Source organism: Passer montanus, unplaced genomic scaffold (assembly GCF_014805655.1).
Source record: "Passer montanus isolate IOZ18808 unplaced genomic scaffold, ASM1480565v1 scaffold10, whole genome shotgun sequence".
Lineage (NCBI taxonomy): Eukaryota > Metazoa > Chordata > Aves > Passeriformes > Passeridae > Passer > Passer montanus.
In genome coordinates, this window is record NW_024356505.1 from 16,397,903 (window position 1) to 16,410,196 (window position 12,294).

The 12,294-nt window shown below is 36.9% G+C and overlaps 1 protein-coding gene across 5 annotated transcripts in view; it reads left to right on the forward strand.

Annotated features, from left to right (window-relative positions):
* The window catches only part of ETV1 (ETS variant transcription factor 1), a 66,873-nt gene that overhangs the window by 367 nt on the left and 54,212 nt on the right, over window positions 1-12,294 (forward strand). Inside the window, exons 1-4 of one of the 5 annotated variants that reach the window (XM_039712079.1) lie at window positions 54-255; window positions 776-910; window positions 1,707-1,794; window positions 3,527-3,574. In XM_039712079.1, coding sequence (XP_039568013.1) covers window positions 866-910; window positions 1,707-1,794; window positions 3,527-3,574 — 181 coding nt within the window. In that variant the 5' untranslated portion in view covers window positions 54-255; window positions 776-865. Of the gene's footprint in view, window positions 1-53; window positions 256-775; window positions 911-1,706; window positions 1,795-3,526; window positions 3,575-3,949; window positions 4,092-12,188; window positions 12,272-12,294 lie in introns of those variants that run through there. The other 4 variants (XM_039712058.1, XM_039712069.1, XM_039712087.1 and 1 more) reach the window with 4 other exon arrangements.

Here is a 12,294-nt window from a genome sequence, read left to right on the forward strand (position 1 = left end):
GGCCGGGGCCGGGGCCGGGGCGGGCGCGCGGCGATCCGGCGATCCGGCGGGGGGCGCGGGGAGCCAATGGGCGGCGGGGATCCGCCGGCGCGGCTCGGGGGCCCCTGGAGGAGGAGGAGAGGAAAAACCACGGGATTGAGCTCTGTCAGTGGCGCTCGCGGCTTCCAAGGGGGAAGTGCCGGGGAATAATTAATGTTTTTATTAAATTTGGAGGGAATTTTTTTTTTGCAGCCGATCGCCGCGCGTGGCCTTCAGGTGGGTCTTGCCCCGCAACTTTGCCCGCCGCCCCGCAGGATTGCGCGGCGGCGGTGGGGCTGCGGGAGCGATCCTGTGGGAGAAGGTGGCTGGTGCGCGGGGCGGGGGGGCCGTGTCTGTGTCTCTCTGTGTGTGTGTGTGTGTGTGAGGGCGGTGAGTGCGTGGCCGCCGGGCGCCGCCGCCGCGAGGTGCGCGGCCAGCCCCGCGTTCGCCATTACGAGTTGAGCACACGCTGCTGGCGAGAGCCGCGGCTGCCGCCGGCGCGGATCGCCCGCGGGTGCGGCGCGCAGTGTAAATAAAGCCCTGCCTCTCGCCCCGCCGGCTGCCGCCGCCGCGGAGTGCTTTTGCTCCGCGTTTTGCTGGCAGGAGCGTGTAACCCAGGTGAAGGCAGAGAAGGGAGGGTTGTTTTTATGAATGGGACTCTTTGAGGTTAATTAGGTATGCAAATGCAAGCAGTTCATTCATGCTGCCTTTTTTTTTTTTTTTTTAAATCTAAAAGCCATCTTGTATTCCCCTCTAGGCTGATTGGAGTCCAGATCCCGAGGAAATCTCCAGATCAAATGCCCAGTAAATAAAAACACTGAGCTAAGACTCGTGGAAGAGCCGCAGAATGGATGGATTTTATGACCAGCAAGTGCCTTACATGGTCACCAATGTGAGTGATCAGTTCAAAGTTGGTGTTTATAAACTTGACTCCGACTTATTTCTGTGGGGGAGTTTTACAGACACAGTCTCTGCTTTGTTATGGCTGTAGGGGCAACTCTTCATCTGGGAGCTTTGCTTGCAAGATGAGCCTCTCTTCTTAGTTATTGCAATAAAGCATCGTGTTCTTTTAAAGACAGTTTTGGGATGATTAAAAAATCATGCACATGATTAGCGGATGAGGGAGGCGAGAGCAGCAGCAGCTGCATTCAAAGTTTCTGGCTGCGTTTGCCTGCAACGTTCAAAAGAAAGAAGTTGAGGCAAACATTAACCTTTTTTTTTCCTCTCTGGGTTGTTTTTTTTTTCCTTCTTTCAGGACTTTCCAAACAATTTTATAAGTAGCACAGGGAAACAAAGCAGCCTATTATAATTTCATGTCTGGGTGCTCCTGCATAGCTTATGCTATGGGGATTTATGGGCTATTGTGTAGGTTTGTATACTTTAGATGCTAAAAATACGATTGGTATTGTGTTGCTGCTTGAGCACATTATATATGTATTGTACAAATAGATGTCTACATAGATAGATAGAAATGTGTTGCATTTAGATATAGGAATCTTTGGAAGGATGTTAGGTGCTCAGCAATATCTTTTGTTAGAAATTGAAGGCTGACAAGAAGTCCCTGTTTGAAAATGTAAAGAATTTATGCCAACTTTGCATATTCCTGATTAATTAAAAAAAGCCCAAAACAAACCCAACCAAATCTCAAACCTCAGATTTCTAAATTAACTGATCTTTCCTGTTTATAGAATCCGCGTGGGAGAAACTGTAATGAGAGACCGACAAATGTCAGGAAAAGAAAATTCATTAACAGAGACCTGGCTCATGATTCAGAAGGTGAGGGCTTGTTGTTCCCCCCCCCCTTCCTTTTCTTACTAATGCAGAGAAGCTTTTTGAGAGCTCTTTATTTATTTATTTAGGAGATAAATATATCTAGATCAATCTGAATAAACAAGACAAGAAAACTATATTTACTAATGCAAAACAAACTGGCAACAGGCAATAAATTTATAAAGTTGAAAGTCTTTCCTTGACTTACCCTGTTGCATTTTGTGCACATGTGGCACACGATGTCATGTACTGAAGCCAAGCCTTTGCGACATCTGACACAAGTCATGGCACCTGGGTTTTCACCATCAGGCCCCTTCATATTTAGAATGAATAAATTTCCCATCTTTTAATGTCCTTTTCCCTGGTATGTCTTCACTAGTGGTAGCAGGAGTGAATGTGGGTATGGAGATTTGATTTTCACCAGCTTTACTGTATAGTCAGGGTTCCAGTGCCTGCTGGCCTGTTTATCCTGTTGTATAACACTAACAGGGTTAAAAATCCAGGGAATTTCGATTAAGGGAGCCTAGAGTGGAGAAAGTTTTGGAGGCCCAAAGGTTTGTAACTTAGTCCCATCAGTAGCCACTCAGGACTGTAGCTTGAGAGCTGTAGGCTGGTAATAGCTGTTAACACTTCTTTAGGTTACAAGGTCTGTACTATGCTACGCCTACAGCCCTGAAAGTACATGAGACATACAGGAAGATATGTAGAGGCCTATAACTTAGCCCTATGTAAATCTTATCAGGGTAAGAACACACTGACACACTTTTTAAAATCAATACTTGCCTGGAAAAGTAGATTCAAAAAAAAGCAACTTTCTGATTTTTAGTCAAATAATTTCCCAATGTGCCTCTGTGGGGTATGAGTCCACAGGATAAATGAATAGCCTCTGTAATTTAAGTATATGTAAATAGTTATCTGTCAGCATTCATAAAAAAGGAAGTCTCTCTCAAAATACAGTAAATTAAAAATAAACCATTTGTTAGTTCAAATATCCTACTTAGTCTTAGCAAACAGAATTTTCATAACTGAGTTTCTGAGGCTTGCAAGTAAGCTGAATGCTGCTCTGGTTTACACCCATTATAAGTAACTGATTTCAATGCATTGCAAAAGATAAGCTGCTGCAAAATTCAGCCCATGAAGAAGGTGGTTTTAGTTTTAAAGAAGTACAGTGAGTACAGCATAGAGGAAATAGTGGTGATTCTCATGTCATATGAAGTGAAACATTAGGGGAAGTACAAAAGATTTCCCATTTCTCTTTGCTATTGCAGCATCTCAGGTCATGGCTTCAGAATTTTTATACGATAGTTATGACCCTACTATTAAAAATACTCAGTTGTTGCTCAGGCAGAACTGTGGAAGTCCAAGCAAGCCTTATCTGGGGCAGATATTACAGGAGGAGGCCTGAATTGTATAAGAAGAGATTGTTCACCTGTAAGAAATATGATTTTTAACTTTTCTATGTGTTGCTGAATGAGCCTTTTATACTACAGAGCTCTGTTAAGATTCTGGTTATTATTTCAAGAGCTGAAAATACAGTAAGTGCTTGGGTTTTTATTAATAGGTGTAGAAAAATCAGTAACTGATGCCTCAGAATGCCTGCTTTTTCTGTACACTTGACTGCCAAACCAGAATTAATGTATATTGCTCTTAAGGAAAAATATATTTTGAAAATATATTTTGGACCCATTTTAATCTTTTGAAGATATTAGATTTTATCTGTGTCTTTATCTTTTTGCAGAACTCTTTCAAGATCTGAGCCAATTACAGGAGACATGGCTTGCAGAAGGTAAGGGAAAAAACTGCTTGTAAAAAGAGGAAAAACAACTCTGGAGGGGAAAAAAAAAGTCCTGAACTTGCTGTCTTAATGTTCAGCCCAATTAATTGAGCTCTAAAAGAGCCACCTCATGTGTCATGCATACATTAGAGCCTCTGATGAGTTTGTCTTTGGGGACTCTGGGGCTGCTCTACCCAGTGTCATCACAAATTACCAGGAGAAATTGCTTCCAGCTCACAATCACATCTGCTTTTGGCAAGAACTAATGCACCAAGACTTCAAGTTCTAAGCCTCTGTTCAGATTTTAATTGCAATTGATCAGGTTTATATTATTGTACCTCGAGAGACTACATACAGCCAGAACTGGGCTTGCTGTTTCCTTTTCAGCAGCACATATAATTATTTGGTGTTCTGGTGGAGTACTTTTCTGATGGCAGAAATTAGTTTCTCTGGGTTCATCGGGACGGGATGCTTCAAGATTTAAGTGCAAGTGTCTTCTTTCCACCTTGTTCACAGCACAGAACATTAGGTGTGTATGAAATACTTAACCAGTACTTTTTCTTTATTTTCTTTTTTTTTTTCTTCCAGAAACCTTTAAATATTTTGCATGTTATTTTTGTCTTTGTATTTGTAGTTGTGAGATTCTGTACCGGGTGATTAGAAAATTAACATCGGTGTGCTTTACACATGCATGCTCTTTTAAGTATTTCAAATAATCTTGCAGAGCACATTCTAGTGAAGAGACAAGGTTTAAGAACAATAATGTATAAATCTGAATTTTGAGTAGTTCTTGAGATATTAATTTAACAGTAACAAAAATGAGCTGCTGCATTATAACTTTAACAAGTTGCAAGGTATCTTTTTGCTTGTTCAAGTCTATTTGTTTTCAGCAACATTTTCTGATTTTTTTCTTTGATATTTGCAGTACTGTTTATTTGAAGCATAAAGATTTTTGTGCATTATCTCTCCTTAATATTTCTGGTAAATTTTTAACGTAAACTTATGCATCTGAGATAGACATAAATTTGATGCAAGTTAAAATAATCTCTCCAGATTCATTCTAATTTAAATGAATGTGAGTATTCACATATGTTTAAGTTTTTTTTCTGTACAGGACTATGCACAGCTGTTTATAGAAGAGATGTTCTGCATTTGGTTTTTTTGATTTTTTCCTTTAGTTTTTTTTGTTGTTGTTGTTGGGTGGTTTTGGGGGTTTTTTTGGTTTTTTGAGGTTTTTGTTTGTTTTGGTTTGGTTTTGTTTTAAAGGAGGGATGCTGGGGTAAAATGCTTGCTGTTAGTGTTCATAGAAAGGGAAATATTGCTAACTACTTGTTTATACCCTGATCTGTTTTAACAGCTTTTTGTGTGGTTTCTTTACCTATTAGTAAGTTGTGAGGTATTGTTTATTTTGATGACATTTTTATTGTGCTAGTATTAGTTTTAGTATGGGGTTATTCTGTGTATAATCAAAAAGCCCTCCTGAAATTAATGGAACAGAGGATATATTTTTATGAACTAATACAATTTTTCCCTAATAATTGAAAACAGGCTGTCCTGAACTAAGATCATTTTTGCAGTACAATGGTCAGCTGTAGCTGTTTCCCTGTGGTGATTTTACTAAGGAGCTCTTTACATTGTATCATCTCTTTCATGTTAGCAAATTAGAAACATGTTAAAATGCTGCTCAAAAGATACTATATTTTAATTTAGAGGTTAACTTTCAGTTTGATTGTTTCACTGGCATGGATGGTTTTGTTTCTGAAAACTGGTGAAATTTCTTTAATCTTAAGTCAGAAAAAATACAGGCAGATTCATAATGCATGTGTAGATAATAATGGAAGTTTGAAAAATAATGCAGAATTTAAGACCAAAATTTGATAATTTCCATAGAAACATAAATTAATGTAATGTCAATTTTTATTCTGAAGGCACTGCTTATTTTAGACTAGAATAACTTGTTTGAGAGTTTTTTAACCTGTTTATCAGAGAGTATTTCACTGAATAAATTTAGATAGGTTTTGAGAGAGAAGGTGTCTAGTCCTATGTCAGCTAGGTTGAATAACCTTTATAAAGACAGATAAAATAATCTGGGAAATATTTAGAAATGAATAAAAAGTTCCTTTTTTTTTTTCCTATAAGAAAGAACTAAACCTAAATGAAGCTATTTGTCCATAGTATATTGCAACTAAATATTACAGGTTTTTTAGTGTTCTAGAAGTACTTTAAGAAATCTCTGTTTCGGGCCATGCCGAATCATGGTTTGAGCTGTTTCATGAAACAAACCTTGCACAGCTTTTCGTAAGGCTAAACTAAAACTGAAATAAAAAGTTAAGATGACATTATCAAATATTGATCTATTAGCTTGATCCCAAAGTTTTATGGAAGAAAAAAACCAAAAAACAACCCCATCCTTAACAACTTCTGTTAGTTTTATAATGTGGTAGTGATTGAGGACATTGTAGCTCTGCTCAAAAGTCTATATGGATGAGCTTAGCCAGGAAACAGATTTTGAAATCAGACTTGTTTACCCATTGCTAGATGTGTCCATTTATGTTCTTCTGGACCTTCCTAGGCTAGAAGTCTGCCAATTTGGCAGCATCAGTACTGTTTACATATTTCTTTTCATAATGCTCTGGAGCCAGGGAAATGACCATGAAATTTTAAAACATCTTGACCCTTTTTAAGAAAAGCAGTGGCAGCTGACCAGGTTTCTCCCACAAATTCAGATCCCCACTGCGGAGTAACCAGGTCAAAAATCTACTTATTAGTTAGGAGAAGAAAGTGAGTTGCATTTTATGACACACAAAAATAATGCTTGTGGATTTTTCTTTGTTTTGCTTTTCCTGAAGCTGTCCTTACTGCATCACATATTTTAGCCTGAAGATTTTTACAGTTACTGTCACCTGTGACAAGTTGGTGGTAAACAAGTAAACAGAAAATAAATGTATTCTTTTCCTCTTGAAAATGGTGGGAGGCTCACTTGTATTAAAGAATTAATCCAAATGTAAACAATTTGTGTAACCTGTTTAATATTTTATTACTACATAATTAACAAGCTGAATACTACTTACAGAGAGCTCACAAATGTATTCCACTAGCTGCATAGTAGGTTTTTATGGAAATGAGTTTTACTTCTTACTCTGTGTAGTATTATATATGTAAGAAAGACTCTAATTATTTTGATGTAAAACTTACTCTATTTTGATGTAAAACAACTCTAAGATTGCCCTGTGTCAATTGTTATGCAAGACAGAAGATAGAGCATAACAGTTTTCTCATGCTAGAAATTGAAAATGGGAAGCCTTTAATAATTTTTTCAATGTTCAACCTTGAAATAGTTAAAGTTGTCTATTGCTAACCAAGACAAATATTATTTGGATTTTATCTTTTATATTTAAATAACTCAGTGGCAGCATTTTGACATGATAATACTGTAAAATGGCTTTATTGATTCCATGTATCTGGAATCAGATTGGTTCTGTCAGGTAGCAATTGTTCGGTGACTTGAAAAAAGTGGTTAAAATATTAATCTAATGTTATCTTGTCATGGTAGCTCTACCTACTTGTTGTGGAACAAAATGAAGAGAGAACAAATTGTTAGTGAGTGAGTGTCTCCTTTCTGTGGTGAAAGCATTTGGTTTTGGGGAATACAGGATTAACAAAGAACTCAGATTGGGTTTTTTAAAATTATTTAGACACTAATTTCTCCTACAGCTTGTTTAAGATACATAAAAAGCATCCCGAGTGAAGACAAATAATAAATTTATGCACTAGATCTGCTTCTTGGAGCAATAGTTAATAAGTTTCTCAGATGGCAATATACTAAAAACTAAAATATAATATTCTTTGTGTGATTTGAAAAACATATAAAAAGATAAAGTAAACAGAAAGGAGTTTGAAATAACAGCTACAGGTAACGGGTTTGTGCCTCTACTGCAGCTCTGCTAAATTGAATGGATGGCTTCTTCAGGCTACTGGTATTCAGAAGCCACTTCTTAGTATATGAAAGTAAGTAATTTGTCTCAAATAATTATTGGCCAACTTTGGAATGAACTTGAGTAAATAAGTTTCTTCCCTCTATTCTCCTAATGTGGAGGTCCCACCAGTGTTGCAGTGATGTCTAAGCAAGTGTCGACTTGTAGTTTGTTTCTTGAATGAAAAGGTGTGAAAAGGAAATAGTTTTTAGGTCTCAAAGGATTGCTTTTAGTAAAAGAGAGTACTGGATCTTCAAATATTAGTCTAGTTAGACTGGCTTTGTTTAATCTAGCTAACTAGCTTTTTTCTACCAAAAAGTTGTAAAATTTAGCCAGTGTAAGGCAGGCAGTATGTAGCCACATTCAAGAACTATCCACATTTTATAGGAGCAATAAGAGTCAAGAAATTGTAATTTAGTACCTCCGTAACTGAAATCTGCCTGTCAGGAACAAACACTCTTAAAAGAAGTGAAAACACTTTCAGTTTGTAGTACACAGAATATCTTACTCTCTTTTTCTTTTGTCTTTTTTCTTTTTTTTTGTGTACTCTAGTGATCTAATAGATTTGATTTTCTAGTACTCACAGCTTATGATCATAAATATCTGCACAAAAAAAGAACAGTTACATTAGGCAAAAAAGAGGGAAGGGGATGTTATTAAAATAAAAATCCAAAAGAAGTAAACCCGCCAAAAATCTACAAGTCTGAAAGTTTGTGTAGTAATAAACTTTTTCATATTTTTCTTGTTTGCTAGTAAAGTGAATAATTTTACTCAGAATCATAATTTTCAAAAGCGGACAGGGGTTTGCTTACCATGAGGCATGTAGCAAAATACTAAATGTGAGTACTCCTTTTAAAGCTAACTTTTTTTCTCATTTTTAGTATAGCAGCAAATGAAGAGCAGATTCTGCAAACCCATCTTCATATTCCTAGGGATTATTCACATAAGGAAGAATTTTGAGATCTGGAGCTAGTTTTGAAATGCATTTAAGTTTATTAGTCAGAGCATCTCACGTTATGTAAAATGGGTTTGGGTTGTTTTGACAGCAAATCCAGTGCTTATGGGAAATAATTTTTTTACCATCTTGAAATTTACCACTGTTTTACCTTGCCAGTGGTTCTTCGTTAGAAACAGTTGTTCCCGTGGAAAAAGTACAGCCACCAACCAACACCCCCCCACCCCAGCTCTTGCAGGAATACTTATAATTTAGCCAATCTTTCATATATTCAGAACTGACAATGAATCAAAAAAAACTCAATAGATCCATTACTGTTGAGGCCCAAAGTCTTATTTTAGCTGAGGCCAAAATACTACTGCTCATATAGAATTTCCTGTCAGTTTCAATTTCTTTTGCCACTTTGAATAAATGATGGATATTTTAAAACTAATTGCTCTTAGCTCTAAAAGTGAAGCATGAGGTCAGAGCACACAGTACCGCAGGAAGTGTTCTGCTACCCAAAATAAAGTTTTAAGTGAAGCATTTTCAGCTTCTTGTTTTTCTGGACAGCTTCCAGTTTGTTTTTTTTTAACAGGAACACCTTTCTCTGGAGTGCAGCTGAGCTTTTGGAAGCAGTTTGTGAGTGGGAGAAGGAAGAGTTAAGTTTAAGCCCTTTATAGTTTGCTTAACTTTTCATTTATTAAATAACGTTCCTCAGCAGGTCTGTGCTGCATCTTGAGACAAAGCAGTGAAATCACTGTGTTTATGCCTAAAGTTCAAGTTTACTTTGCTGTAGCTTTCTGGAAGGGTGTGACATGAAAAGCTTGTGGTTGGGGCCACATGGTTCATGCTGGACTGTGTTTTTGTGAATGGAGGCAGAACTCCAGTTCTGACTGCTTGTCTTGAGGAATTGCTTCGGAGATCAGCTGTCTCATTCACTGGCAGAAAGAATGACTCATACATCTTCTGCCTTGTTTGGCTCCAGGTCATTGTTACAGTGGATAGAGCTGGTTTTAATTAAATATTAACTCCTTTTGTCCTGGGTGCTTGTTAATGGGGACTTTTTGTTTACTTGCAATGAAAGCAAGCTAACAGGCCTGAGTTCTAAACTTTTTTTTCCTTCCAAATTGCTTTCCCTTTGCAAAATGAGCTGTCAGTTCAGCCTTTCAAAGAGTGTTTAAAGCTTTAAAAACTACAAACAAGTATTAACTATTTTTGTGCTGTGAATGTTTGCATATCTCAGTAGGTAGTGAAACTGTAAAACTTAAACTGATAACATCTTCAGGATTGTAATTTAAATTTCTGCATGCTTTCCAAATCCTCTTGAGACATTATAGCTATAGTCAGAAGGAAAAAAAAACCAACTTTTAGTAATATTCTAGGCTGAGTTGGATAGCTTATGCTGCAGATGTTGTCTGCTTCAGGAGTCTGAGACTTGATGGCTCTGAATGTGGAATGAACTCATGTAGCTGCTTCTGCTATAAGCAGTAAAAGCCACGTGCTTAATATCCTTCAAAACCTTTTATCAGCCTTTTGGAATATACTTGCCTTCTCAGACCCCCATAATTAAGTAGCTCAAGGAAATGTTCTCATTCAGATGGGTGATCATTTCAGATATCTTTTTTCAATTTCCCTCTGAATGGCAAAGTAAAAAAAAAAGTTCTGCTGATTTCTGCATTGTGTCATGTGTATGTTAACAGAAGCTTTTATGGTGGCCTTGCTAAGTTGCAGTATTTATGAATAAAGAGGAAATGAATGGCCTATGTATATAAATGTGTCGACAGTTGTGACACTCCAAGTTACATTTTCCTTTCAGACATTCATGTTCAAGTGTCTTTACCTGCCTATTTAATTTGTCGCAAAATCTACCTGTAATTATCCAAAATCCAGGTACAAAAGCCCTCCTCTGCTTGAGCGATGGGATGATGTATCGCAATGATGCAGCATCTCACGGCGAGGTGCTGGTGGAAGGAGTCTCTGCGTGAGGATGACTGCTTGCATTTCAGCAGTATGAGCATATGCAAGTTTCAGTTTTGCTTGTTTAGAAATAATATCAGATTAAGTGAAAGAAATAAGTACTCATTTCCACCAGTTAGCAGGTCCTTTTAATTTCTCCATATAGGCTTGCGGGGTCATTTCTAAGGTACTGATGCTACTAAATTTGCATTCCAGTTGGAAATGCATGTTCCTAGTTTGAATGTTCTGGTTGGTGTTATTTGTTATGTTTATATTTGGTAGGGTTTTAAACACTCCTTAACTTGCCTTGTTCCTTTCTCTACAGAGGCTTTTAAGGCTATGTTAATATTGCATTTAAAGTAAAATTTGACAGCAAAGTCTCCACCTGTTTCTAGAGTACTGATAAAATGATGTGCTCCGTCTCTATTAAATATGCCTCCATAAATTTTGGGGATCCATGAATAAAGTACATTATTCTTGTTTACTCCATAAACAAGAGCAAATCAGGGGTAATGGCAGTAATGCAGTGGTTTCTATGACAGTTCAACCAGATATATTTTATTTTTTTCATAGAGTACTATGGCTGGGGAAAAAAAGGACCTTACTTACTGATATATACATAAATATCTACAACAGATTTTTTTCTGGACTAAGTCAAATTAAACTGATAAAACCAGAATGAAGCACTGGTGAAGCTGTCCAGTGCACAAAAGATGGTCTCTGGAAAGTTATATGAGATTTCTATCCCTGTTCTGCAACCACTAAATGTAGCCTCTTTGTTTTAAACAGAAGGGGTTTTTGTTTTCTTTGAGGCTTTTGAAGATATCCTAGATTCACAAATTTTTATATATATCTCTACATATACATGTATATATAAAATGCAGGTGCATGTTAAAAAAAAATCTGCTGGCCTCCTTGCTGCATTTGAAAATGATGGGTGGCTTAAGAAAAATGTGTGGGATGTCTCTTCTGTAAACAAGAAGTTACTTGACTCAATTACTTTAACTCTGAATGTACTCACAGATGCTTCAAAAACAAGTGGAAATATTAGAAATCTTAGGAACTGATTTTTAACTAGAAGACCTTGATTTCATAATCAGATTTTTCTGTGACAGTCGAATAGTTGGCATTTTTGTGAGGAAAAGGCCAGACATTCACGTGTAGTCAATTGCATGAAATGTCAGAAATTAAAATTACGGAGTCTTATTATTTGGGCTCATCCTGTTCCTGAGTTCATTCTTGGTAAAACTTCTGTGGTTTCTCTGGAAGAAAGAGAAATTGAATGCATCAGAAGACTGAATATTTGGGTTGGTAGTATTTTATACAACTTCAAACTTCAAGGAGCCAATATGTCCTCAGATGTACTGGTTTATTCTAAAAGGATGGGTTACTGTCAGGTTTGATTTTGTTCAGTTTGTTTTTTTTTTAATTAGAAACCTGAACAGCAAAGAAACTATGCTTTTTTTTTTTTTCAAAGTAAGTCGAATTACACTCGGTTTTTTGTTTTTTTTTAATTAGAAACCTGAACAGCAAAGTAACTATGCTTTTTTTTTTTTTTTCAAAGTAAGTCGAATTACACTCGGTGTATTTATCTCACACTTCTGTTCAAATCTGTCTTTGCACATTTCCAAGGTCATTTGTTTTTAAGGGGTATTTGCTGCAATTAAGACAGTAGGATTTTATTTTAAAACCCAGAGCAAAAAATTTTTCAGTATTATGAGCCTGATTCTGAACTCTTTACCCAGGAAAAAAACTTCCAGTTAAGTCATTAGAAATATTTCCTGAGTAAAGGAGTGGAGATCTGGTCCATGAAGAGCACTGTAATGCACATTGAAAATAATTGTGAGTAATTTTAATTAAATATA